The following is a 17,554-nucleotide window of genomic DNA, read 5'->3' as shown; positions in this document are numbered from 1 at the left end:
TGAATCCGACAAAGACCACTACCACGCTTTCACAATATCTCTAATACCTGATATTTTTTTTGTCTTCTCTATAGAATGTTTCTGTTCCTCTGCTCGGATTTCTCTATATCTACCCTATGCTGAAAAACAATGCTAGGCACCACAGAAAGAAGGTGCACGCCTGACACAGACCGTAGCGGAGTTCCAGTTTTCATTCTCTCGAAGCTGCGGAAGCCGTAGACAAATAAAAAAAAATGGAAAACTGGGACATTTTAGCATGGGACATGCCTACAGTCATACAAAAAACCATGTTTTTCTGGGAGCAAAGAGGAGCAAACGATCAGTCTAATACCCCCGAATTCTTGATCGGAATCCCAGCATCATTTCATGTGGCACCTCGTTTCCACACTCGAGAGCACGCGGTTTTGACGTGAGTTTACGACAACCCTACTAAATGCATGTGGTGTCAGGGTGTTATATCTTGCCTGGTTATCATACAGCAGATCTGTATATTCGGGTGAAAAACGAAATGAAAGGAACTCTTTCTCGTTTCATCTCCTTCCAGTCAAGGCAGAAGAGCCGGGTATTGCCACACAGGGATAGGGCATTAGTAGTACTAGTAGTCGTCCCTCATGAAGAAGAGTATCAACCTTGCTAGATTAAGCTACCCTTTCAGGATCCACTTTCGGTTTCTCGAGTGTATTCCTTTTCAGAACTCTGCACACCCGTAAATTTTCTTTTTTTGCTTTATTTTCCGGCTTAAAATTTCAGTATGGCATATGCATCACAAGTGGATGCATATCTAGTAATACACCCTTCCCATGAACACTGCCGTGTTTTCAGTTAGTCAGACTAGTTTATTTAGTTCAGTTATTTAATGTTCAGAGAGGAGTTAGCTAACACCGCAACTTGATGAACGGCCGATAGCCAAAGTAGATATAGTTCTCATTTTAGTGAGATAGATACCATATTAACGAAAGGGTTTGAATCGAGACTCAGGTAAGCGTTTTTTTTTTATGGACTTTTGAACTTTCATCTCACTTTTTTCCGTCATTAGTAAAACTACCAAGTCGTTCGGTTGTCAAAAGTTGGATAGGATCAACCAGAGCTCTTGAAGATCATCGCATCCGTTCCATCTTAAATTTTCCGATTTGTCCCTTCTGATCTTGGTGAGAACTGCAAAAAAAAGAATCAGTTATAGTATTTTTTTTTCTTTGCAGATTGAGGACCCTGAATGCTGTTGTAATTCAGTTCACAATTCAAATTCATACAGTGTTAAAGTGAATAACAGTTGAAGTAGAAATTAAGAGAATAGAAAACACAATGCAGATAAACCTGTTGGTGTTTTTGGTCTGGTGTCTGTCTCTAGCTGATACTGCTTCAGCTGTGCCCTTTAATCTATTCAAGCCTACCAGATGGCATACTAACTGGGTACATCTTTCCTCTTCTGCATGCTTGAAGGATGTAAAAGATCATCAATGGGCGTTCGAACTCGAGACTCTTGCTTCGACTCACGGATCTTTCCTTTTGCAACGTCGGAGTTTGAGAGCCGCATGCCTATACGAACCTGCAATGGAAACCTGGGTATCATGCGCACGTGACATGCTAAGGAAGAAAGGTAAGTATCCAAAATCAGAAGACGATATTAAGCTCCTGGATGTTATAGCTGAAAGGGTCAATTCAGCTTGTGAGCAAAATTGGGGTGGTAAAAATCCAATATCACCTCTAACTGGTGGAGATATCTTGGTAAAGATTGAAAACGCGACGTCGCATATACAACCATTTCCTAAAAGTGAAAAGACAACTCTATATGCTCCAATCAACGGTTTAGAATCCAAACTCAATTATTTATTGATGGCCTATTATGGGCCAGTGCATAATCTTGATTTCAGTACCATTGGTGGGTTCATTCTATGTGGTTATTGGATTTTGGTCTTATGTATTGCTGCCATCTACAAATTATTACTTCGGTACCCTCGCTCAAGAGATTGGATGAAATCAAAATTCTTCACCATTGTTGATGGCCGTATCGTTATACCTGCTTTATTGCATAACCATTCCACCCCTATTGGATGGCCATTCTATTTTGGTATGATCCCGACTAGATTGGAGACGTTAGCCATTTTGGGGTATACTATTTTGCATACTGTGCTTTTGTCAGTCAGATACTTTTACGATGTATATTATCTAGTCGGTGATCCTCGTGTTCAAAAAGTTTTATTTATCACTGATCGTGCGGGTATCTATGCATTCGCTCAATTGCCCGTATTGTTTTTGTTTGGTGGAAGGAATCAAATCCTTGAGATGATGACTGGTGTTAAGTTTAGATCTTTTGTCACATACCATAAGTGGATTGGCAGATTTATGTTCTGGGACTCCATGATTCATTCGATCGGTTACACTTACCATGCATTTATGGAAGACTACTGGAAATATGCTAAAAACAGCGCCACTTTCCAATCTGGGAGGTTCGCAATGTGGTACATTGGTGGTATTATCCTTTTCTCGTTCTTTTTCTTCAGAAATCATTATTACGAATTCTTCCTACTCAGTCACATTCTACTTGTATCTTTGGTCTTGGTATTTTTATGGAAACATTGTGCTCAAATCGGTTGGAACGAATTCCTTGCAGTCACCATCGTGTTTTGGGTTCTGGATAGACTATTCAGATTGTTCAAAATTTTCAGATTTGGGTCACAACGTGCAACTTTGCAATTGTTCCATGATAAGTACATCAGATTATCAATCCCCATCACCGCGAACAACTGGCATGCCAAACCAGGTCAATATTGTTACATCCACTTTATTACTCCAACCCTTTTCTGGCAAGCGCATCCATTTTCTGTCATGGATTCCTTAGTACATGGCAACAATCTTGTCATTGTATTAGCGGTAAAAGAAGGTATTACTAGAAGGTTAAGTGAGTATATTCCTTACAACGGCAAAGTAGAAATGCGTGTTGCCGTTGAAGGTCCATATGGCGAACCGCTTGAAGGTGGATTATGGAATAACGCTTTGTTAATAGCCGGCGGTACTGGTGTACCATCCTCCCTTGCATTTATTGTCAAAACATTAGAACATGATGTTGATTTAAGACAAACTTCCATCAAACTAATTTGGTCCTTAAGAGATCTATCAATTTTGGACTGCTATATTCAGGAACTAAGAGTCCTCAAAGCAAATGATGTCGACTTACAGATCCATTACACCGGTGAACAAGAACTACGCTCTATAAAGTCTATGCACGAAAACTCGGAAGAAGACTACGAGGGTCTTCAATTGTTAAGCTCGGATATTCCTTATTATGGCCAAATAATCCGAAGAAGACCAGATATTCCAGAACTATTTGAAGAATTCCTAGAGATCACTGACGAGCTACTAGTAGTGACATGCGGCTCGGGTCCATTCGTAGATAAGGTCAGAGAAATTTCTGCCAGGAAAACTCTCGAACATCCTCACAAGTTGATCAACTATATTGAAGATCTGCAGGTCTGGTGAAAAAAATAAAAGATTCAGCTTTTATTCTACTCTCATACATGCTCTACCAGGTTTTGTTCGATTCTATTTTTCGGGTACTGGGAATATCCCTAATTTCTGAATCAGCACCACTTGTTCACCGAAGACTCTTTTATTTATGATATGGTCGTTTATTTAATTTGGAAAGAACCACCTGGTTCATGATAAAGTTTACGATCGACCAAGGCTTACTTCAGTTAACTTATTTTGTATAAATGTATATATTCTATGAAAAATCTCAAAAGATTCGAATGTTATCTTCTTTGAGATGGTTTTACTCTGTTCAGCCGTGCCTAAGCATTTCGATGTAAAAGTCATAACCACTTTTTATGTATGAAATTTAGTTAAAATGAAAACAGTATCAAGTCATTGGAGCAATATTGAAACGAGAATAAGATGCACAGTGGTATCAAGTACGGCTTTATTTGAACTTACGTCGATGGTAAAAAATTCTGTAAGTAACTTGTTTATTTGGCTGCTTCAAGACAGGAATCGAAGAAATCTTTTTCAAGCTCTAACGTGGTAACAAAAATTCTGCTTACGTCTTCATACTGCAGTTTATCCACTTCACCTGCCAAGAAGTTACACCACTCCTCAAAATGATCGCCATCGTGTAGTTTTATCCATTCCTCATGTTTCCATTCTAATTTGTCTGACCTGGGCAAATCGTGCGCCCATTTCCAATACACATACTCTGCACACCACATATGAGTGACCCATTGTCCATAATCAACAGAGGCGGGCATCTTTTCCAAGAAATCAAGGTATTTCTGAACCTTTGGTAACACTTGGGTCTTGAATCTTTTAAGAGGGTCCCGTTCAGTTATCTGTAAACATTGATCAAAGTAGTCATTCTCTTCACCTGCCAAGAACCCAACTTGTTTACAGAGACGTAGTAAAGCTTCCTCACTTGGTGCTCTTGAAGAGTAAAAAGCGAGTAGACGGAGGGCTAATACGAAGAATTTTTTGTCTTGAGCGCAGTAGATATATAGAACATCATCTGATAATGTTCCATTGCAAAGCTCTTTAGGCAAAATATGATTTGTGACTGATTGCAATAGAGCTCTGTTTGCATTAATTAGCCTTTCAGTAGTGGACATAGTTGATAACGTTAGTTTGATGGCTTTCATCTCTTCTAAGATGTGTGTGGTACTGGAAATACTTTGATGTTTGGCGAAGCACCTGCTTATATATAATTGTTTCTAATTTCTAAGAACACCCCATGCTAATTCGGGGCAATTGTAACCGCACACATCATATTCGCTGGAAAATGGTATTAAAAGGCAAATAATGAGATTTGGTATGACTATATACAGAATTAAATATAATAAATTGATGTGAAAACCTCTGATGGGTTCAACGACGTAAAAAGGATTGAAAAGCGTCTTGATTGATCTGGATGTTACCGACAGTTTTCATGTTCTTTTTCCCTTGTTTTTGTTTAGATAAAAGCTTTTTCCTACGTGAAATGTCACTTGCATGAAGCTTGGATAAAACATCCTTTCTCTTAGCTTTTATTGTCTCTCTTGCAATGATTTTATTATTGGCTCTGGCTTGAATGACCACTTCGAACAATTGAGATTTTATGAACTTTTTGAATTTTTTTACCCATTCCTTACCGATATGCTCTGTTTGATCTCTGTGCATAACTTGTGCAAGAGCATCCACACTTTTACCATTAACAAGAAGCTCTAGCTTCACTATATCGCTTTGTTTGTATCCTACATCTTCATAATCGAGAGAAGCATACCCTCTGGAAACAGATTTTAATTTCCCGAAAAAATCGTCCACTAAGTAAGAGAGCGGTAGCTCATACCTTAGCATCACCTGGCCAGTCATGTTCAAGTATGTAATCTCTTTCTGGACTCCATGGCTGTCATCACATAATTGTATTACTTTACCGAGATATTCCTGGGGTAATGTCATGATAGCTTCGACGAATGGCTCTTCAAGAGACTCGAGATTTGATCTCCGTAAGGAAAGGTCGGGGAAGTCATCAGGATTTGTTATAATTTTCTTCTCGCCATCTTTGAACTTAATTAGGAATGGTACAGTAGGTTGCGTTAAGATAAGCTTGGATCCATACTCTTTCTCTAACCTCTCCGTGAAAACAGATGCGTGAAGAGATCCTAAAAATCCTAATCTCCAACCTTGGCCTAGTGCATTTGACGTTTCTCTTTGGAGGGACACTGATCTATCATTTAAGACGAGTCTACTAATATCATCGTCTAACGCTTTGAATTCGGCCCCATCAGCAGGGAAAGCTCCTACGAAGACCATGGGTTTTGGTTCTTCAAATCCTGGTAACACTTCAGTAATCGATTCTTTACCGAGATGCATCAAAGTATCACCAATCTTGGCATCCTTAGATTCTTTCATGCCAGGTACCAAATACCCGACTTGACCTGATTTCAGTGTGTTAGTAGCGACACGATCTGGGTACATTATACCGCATTCCCTCACTTCATACTTCAATCCATTTGCGGCAGTGATGATTTTATCTCCTCTTTTCACTTGACCATCAACTATATGTACAAGAAGCACCACTCCTAAATAAGAGTCATACCACGAATCCACCAATAATGCACGTAATGGTTTCTCAACTTTACCGGTCGGAGGAGGTATTCTATCAACAATAGCGGGTAACAATTGCTCGACGTGCAATCCAGTTTTAGCACTAACTTTGATACAATCTGACTTAGGTAGCTCGAACATATTTTCAACCTGTTCTTCTGCTTGGTCAATGTCAGCAATGTCCAAGTCAATCTTGTTTATGACAGGAATAAGTTTCAAATCCATACTATAAGCGAGGTAAAAGTTTGCGACTGTCTGTGCTTGAACACCTTGGGAAGCGTCAACGAGTAACAAAGCGCCACCACACGATGCATACGATCTTGAAACTTCAGCACGAAAATCCACATGGCCCGGTGTATCCACTAAATGTAAGAGATAGTCCAATTTCGTTCTAGGATCCTGGTAAAACATGGAGCATGTCTGTGCTTTGATTGTAATCCCTCGCTCTCTTTCCACCTCAAGCTTATCTAAAACTTGCTTACCACCTGGCTTAATCACGTTAGTGAGCTCTAAGAGTCTGTCACTGAGTGTAGATTTACCATGATCAACATGAGCCACTATAGAAAAGTTACGATATCTTTCAATTGGAATGGCATCGATCCTCTCTTGTAATGAATGATTACTTCTAACTTGTTGAAAGGCATACCTCACATGTCGAAGCAACCTCCTATTGAACATAATTATCGGGTCTGAAATTTAGAACTCGTAGCTCTATAAGCCTTTCTCTTTCGTCTATCGTTTAACGTCTAGAATTTATGTTTATAGATCTTCCAGTCATTAAACATTGTTGGCAACGAATTGTTTAAATTTGATGTTTATGGCCGTTCAGATCTAAAGTTCAACTTTAACTCATACATACAAAGGGAATAACAAAAAAACGTGATAGCAAGCTAATCCTCGGGACGAATTTTGCAATGAAACTAAAACTAAGTATTCAAGCAGGTACTGAGGACTACTCATTGTTCAGGACAACGTTGATAACGGTGTCCAAACTACGAAAAACATGTATTTTAAGATTTACCTCTTCTAGGCTGGTCATTATATCAACACCAAACAGTACAGGAACGGTCATAGATCAGGGTCAAGTTTGGTGCACAGTCCCACACGATGTGTTTGACACATATGTAGTTAATTCAATTCGAGAAGATAATAGAGTCGCCATGGAGTGCCCCTGTGATACTATTGTCGGCGTGCTGCGGAAATTCGATAAATGCAACGCAACTCAATTGACCATCAAATTGGTAAGATTGGTAACTGTTGACAAGGAAAGTGAAGCAGCTGCAGCTGCTCACAATACAGACAATACACTCTGCGGATTAAGCTTTTCATTTCAAGATACACGAGATGAAAGGACGATACAGCATAATATTAAGGTCGGCGTCAAATTACTGTACAATGCTCAAGACGAGAAGATAGTAGAACCAACAGTTAATTATGTGGGGATTTTGATGTTACAACTTCCGAGTCACGTAAGTGAATGGGGTCCAGGTTTTAATGCGTTTTTTAAGCGAATAGAACGATACGGAAATGTCAATACACTCAAGATACATGGCGAACAATTGGGCGAAAAGGGTTCACTGAAGGTAATTGTTGATGAATTTGACTGGAAACTTAACATCGCATGGAAAGGCCCGTTAGATGCAATGCTCAATGATATGGAAGGTGATGATTCACACTCTGATCCAAGAGATGATACGCTTCGACACAACGGTGAGACAAATGCAGAGTCATCCCCATCACCGGTAGCATGCAATGAAATGCATATTGAGGACAGTGATGTCTTGGACACTGGTATACACGGAAAATCCATTGATCGACATTCAACAATGCTAGAAAACGCTTCTGCTAGGCAATCACAAGACAAGTTGAAAGGTCACGAGGTTATAGTAAGGGTTCGTGATTGGAAAGTTTGTTCTAAACTTTATGAATCATTTGAAGAAGTCGTTCTAGTGATATCACACGATGACTCTTGTGTTTTCCATTGCTCTTTGGAAAGAGGCATTGACAGAGATGAAAACAATAAGGAGAAGGGTCAAATTATTTATTACATAAGTAAATGTAAATCGTTAAACTGATCACGATCATTGATTGTTCTCTGCAAACTTGGTGACAAAATCGACTAACAGCTTAACACTAGACAATTCAACAGCATTGTACAAAGATGCTCTGAACCCACCTACTGATCTGTGACCCTTGAGCCCAGTTAGATTTAGCTTAGTAGCTTCTTCCAAAAATTTAGAATCCAAACCGTCCTTCTTAATGGTGAAGACTACATTCATTTTTGATCTGTATTTTTTGTCTACTGGCAGATTGTAGAACTCTGGGAATTTGTCTAGAGCTTCATACAAGATCTTAGCTTTTTCCTCGTTTTCTTTTTGTTGGCTCTCAATTCCCCCTTGTTCCAATAGGCGTTGTAAAACTAAGTCAATGATATGTAAGGTGAAGATAGGAATGGTGTTATAAGCAGAGTCATTTTTCACTACAGTTGGATAATCAGTGGCAATTGGTGAGACTGGTAGAGAAGCATCCCTCAATTGCTTTGGAGAAACTTTTGCAATGTCATCCAGTATGTCTTTTTTAATGATGTACAAGGTCAACCCTGCTAACCCAATGTTTTTCTGAGCACCCGCCATAATCAAGGAATAATCAGCGACATTGATCTTACGGGACAAAATGTCAGAGGATAAATCCGCGACGATAGGAACCTTTGAGTCAATCAATTCTCGAGGCAATTGCTCTGGCCATTCAACACCGTGAACTGTTTCATTTTCACAAAGATACACATATGAATGCTTCTTAGCATCCAATTTCTGGACCCAAGTGCTTGATTCTGGGATAGTTCCAAATCTACCATTGTCTTTCTTCACATTAAAGATAACCTCCGTTGGAACACCTAACCTTTCGCTCTCCTGAGAAGATTTTTCAGACCATGAACCAGTGATCAGGTAGGCTGCAGTACCTACCTCACCGGTCTTACCGAAATGAGCTGCAGACAAGTTGGATGCAACGGATGAAAACCCCGTGGTGCCACCACCTTGCAAGAAAAAAACTTCGTGGGTATCTGGAATTGCAAACAATTCCTTCAAATGAGCCTTAGTATCGGTAATAACCTTAGCAGCAGCCTTAGAACGATGAGAGATTTCACCAATACCCAGACCTTCATCCTGGAAATTGATCAAATCCTTGGCAGCCTGTTGTAAAACTGGCAATGGTAATTGTGCTGGTCCAGCACCAAAGTAGTTCGATTGAGGTCTATCCATTGGTAATATAATGTGAGTTTCACGGACTGGCGGCCTTGTAATATACTGCTAAGGTCTTAAATCTGTTAAATTGCAGTCAACAAGACGGCAACTTGCTTGATCCATCGTTTAATCATTTCATTTAAATATTTAATATTCGTATTGACTAATTATTACTTGTAATACAAATGATGATCCCCAAGTCTAAGTCACGTGAAATGGCATGGATCATTCTTTTGGAACATACAGAGGACTGTCTTCGATCCCAACAAACATCCATACACCATTATAATTCTCTTCATGAAATACATCCAGACATCCAACGTCATATTACACAAAAATATCTGAAACACCCGAAATATCCCTAAACGGGAAATTATTGGCTGTATATTTTAGAAAAGTTTCAGCAGTTTGTGAGGAGCTTAGAGGTCAAACTTATGGAAACTTAGTTTGTAATGAATTTGAAGGTCGAAATGTACTCTGTACATAAGATTAGACATAGCAAAGGTTTATTGAATCTCCACTCTTTTTGATTACATTAAAGAAGCAGAACAAACTACAGACAAAATGGTACGTTAACTGTGTAATATATTGTTGGACTGGCGAGCGTTTATGAAACAAGAATGCGAAAATAGCAAGATAAGAAGGCACAAATCATTAATGAATAAGGAGTTAAGAAAATATAATGGGATAAAGGACAGAAACACCAGTAAGATCAGTGGCAAATACTAGTACCAGAAGTATGTGTCGAACACATTATCATAGTTCGAAGATATCAAAACATATATGAGTTGAAAGTGAAGCTCTCATTCGTTGGAAAGAGCATCAATGATATGTGTTTTTTTTACTTATGGGCACCATAGAAATATAGTACTATAGTGGCAGAAAATCAAGGGAGCTTATCTGGAAATAGGAAATTCAACGATAGATACTGAGAGATCTTGTTCATAACACTGAAAGTCTATCCAACTAAAGAAGTTATGCCAGTTTCTCTTTTTGAAGAAGAGGAATAGGTTCAGAACTTACCTATGAAATTTTGGTTATTGGAATTATTTTACTAACAACTGATTCAAATTTGATCTTTGAATTATCTTAACAGGGTAAAGTTCACGGTTCCCTAGCTCGTGCTGGTAAGGTTAAGTCTCAAACTCCAAAGGTTGAAAAGCAAGAAAAGCCAAAGCAACCAAAGGGTAGAGCTTACAAGAGATTATTGTACACCAGAAGATTCGTCAACGTTACTTTGACCAACGGTAAGAGAAAGATGAACCCATCTCCATCTTCTCAATAAGCAAAGAATTAATTTTCAAATCATTCCTTTAAATTTTAAATCAGGTTGTTTGAATGTCAACATCATAGGCACCGCTCAATCTATTCATCGCTTTTTATTTGTATGATCGATATCTTTTCTCTGCTTTTTGATATATTATTATCATCGCTTATTAGGATTTATATAGTTACATTAAGTACCAATGTCCTTAAAATAACTGTTTAACTACATGACAAATAGGTTTCATTCCGACACTATACTCTCATAGTATGTGGCAAAAGCGGATTATAGTAATTGCTATACATCAATAATGTTTATGTTGGCCGTTCCATTTGAAATTACATACTGAATTTGAATATTTGATAGATAAATCTGGCGTAAAAACAAAGCTCATCGAAAGTTGTAGATATTGCATTCAATGTCCAAACTAACCAAGCGGACGTCATTTCATCAATATTAAAAAGCTCAACGCAATGTCATCAACACTATCTGACGATATAAAACGTTTGAAAACAGAATTCCCATATACTTCTGTGGAATCGTTGCATGGAATACCTAAGAAGACCAAATTACCTGCTTCGTCTTTACTGGAAGAACTGGGCAAACTTTCAAAGCTAATCAAGTCCAATGCAACCAAATTAGGGATTATCTCAACTCCAGATAAGATTTCAAATAATGAAGATGCTTTCAAGACGCAAATGGTAGAGTTGATGAATGTTGTATTCTATTTACTTTCATTGGTGCCGTTATTTCATGACTCACACTTCGCAGACTACTTTATCAACAAATTGGATAATGATATTGTTTCTTTAGTTCAGAGCATTCACAAATTATCAGATGAACTAGTTGAAATAGTTAACTCAGATGCAAAAGACTTTAAAGATCCAATTATTGCCGAGGATGAGAAACTTGCCAAATTTTTGAAAGAAAGACTCATTTCGATTGGTATGCTTTGGTCGCAATGTGAACACCTAGAGTTATTATCAAATCAAGGTAACTTAGGACTCTTGACTGAGTATTTGTCTTCTTCAGTGAAGCTTCTACAAGATTCAATCGAAGAGTTAGAAGAGTGGTTGGAGGATCCAGTAATAAATTCAGACCCATTCGGAATGAATGACAAGTTCAGTGATGAGGAAGGTACGGATTTAGATGAAGAAGAGGAAGAGGAAGCTTCAGAATCCATGATTGAATTTGTCAAATCACTATCGCAAAAATCTCGTCTCCTTAAGCTCTTGTTGAGTTCATTATCCAAATCGATAACCATAAAAAAGGATACTGTAACTACAGCAGCATATCTATCTGAGCTAAATCAACTCCACAATTCAATAGTTTCTAACTCTGATACTTTAATTTCATCCACCTTAGTGAACGCTGAATATGAAGTAGATCCAGAAGTGGAAACATCAGTACTTGCTATCAATAATGATGTTAAGAAAGTTATAAAAATTATTACACAGCTAAACGGTTCAGATGAGTCCAAGTTGAAATGGATACAGGTATGGTCAAATAAGTGGAGTTCTTTGAATAATTAGTTTAGTTTTATCTGTCTTCTGTTTTAAAGGCATCTGAAAGTAATATATAGGTACACCGTACATACAAATACCAAATCATAATTCCACAGTCTAGTCAGATGCAGTTCAAGTAGGGTGAATTACTTTCACCAATCATCACCGTTGTCTATATCATCGTCACGAGCAACTTTATTCTTTCTTTGGTTTAAAGCCGCAGCTAGGGCATCAGCCAAGGACGCAGGAGCACCAACAGGTCCGCCAGTTGACCCGCCTGTGGGTTGAGATACCGGCGCATCACTACGAACTTCTTGTAACAAAGGACTTGGCTTTTCAAGTTGAGATTTATCCACCTTACGGAGGGAATTCAGACCAGCTCCACGAATCGATGCTAATAAGGCATCCCTTCCAGCATCACCAGTATTTTCAACAAAACCAGATCCTGCTTCAGGTTGATTAAATGCAGGGGCTGGAGGAGGAGGAGGAGGTGGTGGTGGTGCGGGCGCTGAGTTCGTTATCTGTGGAGCAAAAGGTGCCGGAGGGGCAGGAGGTGCTGGGGGAGGTGCAGTGCCATTAGGTACCGCTATATGATGCTGGGGTTGGGCTAACATAGGCTCGGTCGATGGGTGATACTGAGTGCTTACACCTGAGTGGGGTGGTAAGACAGGGGGAGGCGGAATGTATGCGGTTTGCTGTGGTGGTTGATATTGCTGAACAGGAGGCGCTGCATTGTAGGTATTATGCTGTTGAAGAGGAGGAGATTGCATTTGTGGTGGAAGCTGGGGCTGGGGAGGGCCGATGGCTGAGTTATGAGTTGTACCTCTGCTTGCAGGTGGAGAAGGAGCCTGGCCACCACGTCTAGGTGGTGGTGGTGGTGGAGGCCCTCTTCCAGTACGACTATGCTGACCGCCAGTTGGAGCATTAGGTAGAGGACCTCTTGAAGGAATGGACGGCGGAGCAGCTGAGCGTCTTGGAGGGGGAGGTGGTACCGGACCACGCCTCGAAACTGGAGGAGCAATACCAGGTCTCGTTGAAGTTGGTCTCGGAGGTGGTTGCAGACCAGCAACAGAATATTGTCCAAACTGAGGAGTGTTGTTATTAGTGACGTTTTGTTGTTGAGCTGGATGGGAAGGTGGAGGAGGGATTGCAACGCTTTGCTGCATAGGCGGAATCGAAGGAGGTGCTGCAGGTGAAGGAGAATTATGCTGCTGCTGGAATTGCGGATGAGGTGACTGAGCCAGTGGACGATATTGTTCTGCTGGTAAAGGAGGAGGAACTGCATGTACCGGGTGGTTTATTGGTGGAGGAGGATTACTTGGTGCTGGTGTTGATGCATAGGATGAATCCGGGGTAGGAGAATGAGTAGAGGAAACCGATGGAGGTGCAGGAGAGCTTGGGAATGATGGAATAGAGTCGTACTTATAAGATGGGATGCTCACAGGAGGAGGAGGTTGTTTCTCGACAGGCGGTGGCGGTGGTTTCGAGGCAAAAGAAGGAGGAGCGGCACTTGCATCTGAAGCTGAGTTTTCAGTTGAAGCATAATTCTGGCTGGGCTGCTCGTAATGGTGTTCCTGGCGGTGCTCGTGCTTTTCCGGTTCATATCTATATCTGACCCTTTGGTCACTGATCAAGGATTCGCCTCTTGGACCATGGATCACTTTACTCTCTTCCTCTTTCTTAATTTGGTCCTCTAATGCAATTGCATTCTTGTTGGCCAAGGTCTTCTTGGACGCGTATTTCTCCCGTTTCTGTACTCGTTTCAAAAAATGTGAAGCATCGCCAATATCGGTGAATAACAACCCGGCGTTACATTGTTCTAATTCAAAGGTATGAAAGAAAGTACGATCCTGGTTATATTGAAAGTTCACGTACAATTCTTGATCCCAGAGAACACCTCGATGCCCATGCACGTCGATCAACTTCAAAAAGAAAGTATTACCAACGATATCGTCCACCAATGCAATGGCACCAGATAAGCCAGTATAAACCCATTTCTCTGGATTAGGGTATGCAATGTATAACCTAGCGATAGTAACATCTATAATCTTGTTAGAAGCCTTGGGCAAAGCATGTTTAACCTTTTCTTTCTCAGCAGAATTCAAGCCTCCCATAGTATACTCGGAAACAACTGCTTTATGATTATTAATTTCTCAAAAGAAGTGTAAACTCGTTCAACTTGAAATCAATTCTTGACGGAGGCAGCTACCGATGGGTTCTAATGAAAATAACACAAACGCGCGATGCACTTTAGGGAGTGGGGGGGTTTGGCTGACTATAATTTACGGTTCTTAAGTTTTCGGTCTGTTTAACATTTCGCAACTTTTCAATTTTTCAATATTGAAAGTTGAAGCGATTCTTAATACGGCATTATTCCCCTATAATTCACAGAGTGATTCAGTGAAAGAAGAAGGGACCAACAGAACTGCGAGAGAGATAAAAAAAAAAGGACCTTTACACAATGGGGTTTGTTCAAGTTGCCATATTGAATTCAAAAGTACTAACAGACCATTTGTAAATGGGAATACAGTGTGCCCATTTAGGTCACTGCAAGGTACAGGAAAGACAAGAAGCATTTCAGTACGAACACGCATTCGAACATAATACGGAGAAAAATTAAGAGTTCTGTTTACTGATACATCTGGCCGACGCATGTGGACGTGGTTACAGCGGCACAATGGCAGAAGAATTTCTGTCCTGACCCAGGAACCGTCTGGCACTGCAGCATCTGACAAAAGTCAGAATCACTTTGTACGTGTTGATCGCTTTATGCTGGGTTTTTTTGGCAACCAGCATGCGGTATTCAAAAGGTAAACAACAGCTACATGCTCGAAGAGATCAGAGGGAGAAACATCGAAAGATGGTTTTTTTTTGCAGGTGGACGGTGTTTGGATTGCGTGCTTATGATGTGAAATAGTTTACAACAGGCGGCGTGATTGGGTTTACATTTTGTGTCTTGTTTACAGTTACGTTAAACGTAAATGCTTTCTTCTCTTTAGTCCAGCGTAAAACTCTTCCAAAAAGAATTCTTTTTCCTAGGCACTTTTTTGACACGAAATTATGTTTTAGCATATTACAGGAACAGCTTTTGGATGTTGCGAAACAAAACGAAACGAAACAGAGTAAACATAAACAGTGAGCAGGAGCAAGTGTTTGAGAATGCTTTCTGTGGTGTGTTTGTTTACATGCTTTGGAATGTTTGAAACAAGTGCTGGGGTCCAGCTCGATGTCATATTTTGTGATTTCTGGTATATAAAGGGCACAACAATGGCAGGATGAGGTACCAGTAATGCAACTATCAATCATTGTGTTAAACTGGTCACCAGAAATACAAGATATCAAAAATTACTAATACTACCATAACAGTACTTACCTGTGTGCGTGTGCTATCTCTCTATACAAGCCTTTAAATTTTAATCTGTCACTCTTTATTAAAGGATTACATATTCTGACATTCGCAGGATACTAGTATTGAAATTAGAGAACACCCTCCATTCATTCCTTTAAAAGTATTAACAGAATCTACAATGTTTCACCCTCGTTTACTTCTGTTGTCTTTGGTTCAACTTTTGCTCACCTCGGCATTTGACATAAACGCTAAAGATAACGTCGCTGTGTATTGGGGCCAAGCCTCTGCAGGCACTCAAGAATCGTTAGGTACTTATTGTGCTTCGGACAATGTTGATGTTGTCGTCTTATCCTTCCTATACCAGTTCCCTGACAACCTAGCTATTGATTTTGCTTCTGCTTGCTCAACCACCTTTGACGATGGTTTATTGCATTGTCCTTCAATTGCAGCTGACATCGAATCCTGTCAAGCCAAAGGCAAGAAAGTGTTTTTGTCATTAGGTGGTGCCATTGGATCATATGGTTTTACTGACGACAGCCAGGCTGAAGAATTTGCTACTACCTTGTGGAATACCTTTGGTGAAGGTACCGCAGACAATGTTGAAAGACCATTCGACACTGCTGTCGTCGATGGTTTCGATTTCGATATCGAAAACAATAATCCAACCGGATACGCTAGTTTGGCTACTAAACTAAGATCATTGTATGCAAAGGGATCAAAAGATTATTACTTAGCAGCTGCTCCTCAATGTGTCTACCCAGATGCCTCCGTGGGTGATGCCTTGGCTAACGCTGACATTGATATCGCCTTTGTTCAATTCTACAACAACTACTGTAATGTTGATAAACAATTCAATTGGGATACTTGGGCTGACTTCGTTGAAAACACTTCTCCAAATAAGGATATTAAATTGTACTTGGGTCTGCCAGGTGCTGCTTCCGCTGCTGGTTCTGGTTATATTTCCGACTTAAGTCTATTAAAATCCACCGTTCAAACAATTGGTGAGAACTCACATTTCGGTGGTATAATGCTATGGGATGCATCTCAAGGATTTACCAATCAGGTTGATGGTGAACCATACGTTGCCCAAGTAAAGAGTATTTTGGAAGCAAACACAGATTCCACTTCTTCTCAAAGTGCAACTTCCTCTGTCCAATCAAGTTCCTCTACTGCAACTACTCCTGACAGTACTTTAATTACCTCTACTTCATCTAAAGCTTCCTCAATTTCTCAAATCTCATCTACCACCCAACAGGGAGTCGAGCCAACCACCACATCTGGTTCTACTTCTTCTCCAGATTCCATCAGTTCTACTACAACGATTTCTTCGACAAAAACTGTTGTGAACGGCAAAGTCAGTATCGCTAGTTCTACTGACGTAACAACATCTCAACAAGCAGTAACACAGTCTACTGCTATCAGTGTCACTAGCTCAACCGAGGTAACCACATCTCAACAGCCAACAACGAAGTCTACAACGACTTTACAACCTACCACCACTGCCGCACCAACTACAATTCCAGAACCATCCAGAACAACTCTACAGCCCAGTACGACTCAATCAAGCGACTCAACTCAATCTACTGACTCCTGGGCTGTTACAAGAGCTAAAGAATTAAACGAACAATTTGTAAAGGGTGAGTTAAATGGTAAGGACTCTTGCTCGGATGGCGAAATCTCATGCACTGCTGATGGTAAGATTGCCATCTGTAACTACGGAGCATGGGTTTATACAGAATGTGCTGCTGGTACAACATGTTTTGCATATGACTCTGGTGACTCCGTGTACACTTCCTGTAACTTCACTTATTTGAAACCAGACGTGGTTTTCTAATCAGTGGTTACAGAATGTCCATCAACCTCATACCCAAGCATGTTTGCATTAGGAATTATTATTACATATATTTCCTTCATTTTGATACAGCCTGTTACATCTGTTAACGAAACTCCATTTCTTCCATTAATAACCAGTGATCGAACAAAATGGTTTACTTATATCGAAAATGTTATCTTCACACAACATTTTTCTGCATGACTGTATACATCGTCTATGACCTAGACCGTAGTACTCGTGTAGCCTTATCATATTTTTATTTGTCTATTTTCAGTGTAATATCATAACTAA

At 39.9% G+C, this 17,554-nt stretch overlaps 10 protein-coding genes across 10 annotated transcripts; 5 read left to right on the top strand and 5 right to left on the bottom strand.

Annotated features, from left to right (window-relative positions):
* Positions 1-1,302: 1,302 nt before the first annotated feature.
* Positions 1,303-3,477, top strand: FRE5 (putative ferric-chelate reductase; the record flags this gene model as incomplete). The annotated part of the gene is made up of 1 exon (XM_452419.1): positions 1,303-3,477. One exon carries the CDS (start codon positions 1,303-1,305, stop codon positions 3,475-3,477), a length of 2,175 nt encoding a protein of 724 aa, XP_452419.1.
* A 485-nt stretch (positions 3,478-3,962) lies between these two features.
* Positions 3,963-4,625, bottom strand: PET18 (Pet18p; the record flags this gene model as incomplete). Its single annotated transcript, XM_452418.1, has 1 exon — positions 3,963-4,625. One exon carries the CDS (start codon positions 4,623-4,625, stop codon positions 3,963-3,965), a length of 663 nt encoding a protein of 220 aa, XP_452418.1.
* Positions 4,626-4,851: 226 nt separating this feature from the next.
* GUF1 (GTPase GUF1) lies at positions 4,852-6,747 on the bottom strand (the record flags this gene model as incomplete). The annotated part of the gene is made up of 1 exon (XM_452417.1): positions 4,852-6,747. The coding sequence occupies one exon, from the start codon at positions 6,745-6,747 to the stop codon at positions 4,852-4,854; it is 1,896 nt and encodes a 631-aa protein (XP_452417.1).
* Positions 6,748-6,983: 236 nt separating this feature from the next.
* MEC3 (Mec3p) lies at positions 6,984-8,144 on the top strand (the record flags this gene model as incomplete). Its single annotated transcript, XM_452416.1, has 1 exon — positions 6,984-8,144. One exon carries the CDS (start codon positions 6,984-6,986, stop codon positions 8,142-8,144), a length of 1,161 nt encoding a protein of 386 aa, XP_452416.1.
* A 6-nt stretch (positions 8,145-8,150) lies between these two features.
* Positions 8,151-9,329, bottom strand: SER1 (O-phospho-L-serine:2-oxoglutarate transaminase; the record flags this gene model as incomplete). The annotated part of the gene is made up of 1 exon (XM_452415.1): positions 8,151-9,329. One exon carries the CDS (start codon positions 9,327-9,329, stop codon positions 8,151-8,153), a length of 1,179 nt encoding a protein of 392 aa, XP_452415.1.
* A 546-nt stretch (positions 9,330-9,875) lies between these two features.
* On the top strand, positions 9,876-10,596 carry RPS30A (40S ribosomal protein eS30; the record flags this gene model as incomplete). Its single annotated transcript, XM_452414.1, has 2 exons — positions 9,876-9,878; positions 10,408-10,596. 2 exons carry the CDS (start codon positions 9,876-9,878, stop codon positions 10,594-10,596), a joined length of 192 nt encoding a protein of 63 aa, XP_452414.1.
* Positions 10,597-11,048: 452 nt separating this feature from the next.
* KLLA0_C04796g (uncharacterized protein) lies at positions 11,049-12,107 on the top strand (the record flags this gene model as incomplete). The annotated part of the gene is made up of 1 exon (XM_452413.1): positions 11,049-12,107. One exon carries the CDS (start codon positions 11,049-11,051, stop codon positions 12,105-12,107), a length of 1,059 nt encoding a protein of 352 aa, XP_452413.1.
* A 125-nt stretch (positions 12,108-12,232) lies between these two features.
* On the bottom strand, positions 12,233-14,194 carry LAS17 (actin-binding protein LAS17; the record flags this gene model as incomplete). Its single annotated transcript, XM_452412.1, has 1 exon — positions 12,233-14,194. One exon carries the CDS (start codon positions 14,192-14,194, stop codon positions 12,233-12,235), a length of 1,962 nt encoding a protein of 653 aa, XP_452412.1.
* A 787-nt stretch (positions 14,195-14,981) lies between these two features.
* On the bottom strand, positions 14,982-15,386 carry KLLA0_C04752g (uncharacterized protein; the record flags this gene model as incomplete). Its single annotated transcript, XM_452411.1, has 1 exon — positions 14,982-15,386. The coding sequence occupies one exon, from the start codon at positions 15,384-15,386 to the stop codon at positions 14,982-14,984; it is 405 nt and encodes a 134-aa protein (XP_452411.1).
* A 221-nt stretch (positions 15,387-15,607) lies between these two features.
* Positions 15,608-17,263, top strand: CTS1 (chitinase; the record flags this gene model as incomplete). The annotated part of the gene is made up of 1 exon (XM_452410.1): positions 15,608-17,263. The coding sequence occupies one exon, from the start codon at positions 15,608-15,610 to the stop codon at positions 17,261-17,263; it is 1,656 nt and encodes a 551-aa protein (XP_452410.1).
* Between the last annotated feature and the right edge of the window lie 291 nt (positions 17,264-17,554).

This window comes from Kluyveromyces lactis, assembly GCF_000002515.2.
Source record: "Kluyveromyces lactis strain NRRL Y-1140 chromosome C complete sequence".
NCBI classification, from domain to species: Eukaryota; Fungi; Ascomycota; class Saccharomycetes; order Saccharomycetales; family Saccharomycetaceae; genus Kluyveromyces; species Kluyveromyces lactis.
The sequence above is the reverse complement of the archived record's forward strand: the minus strand, read 5'-3'. Positions and strand labels throughout refer to the sequence as shown.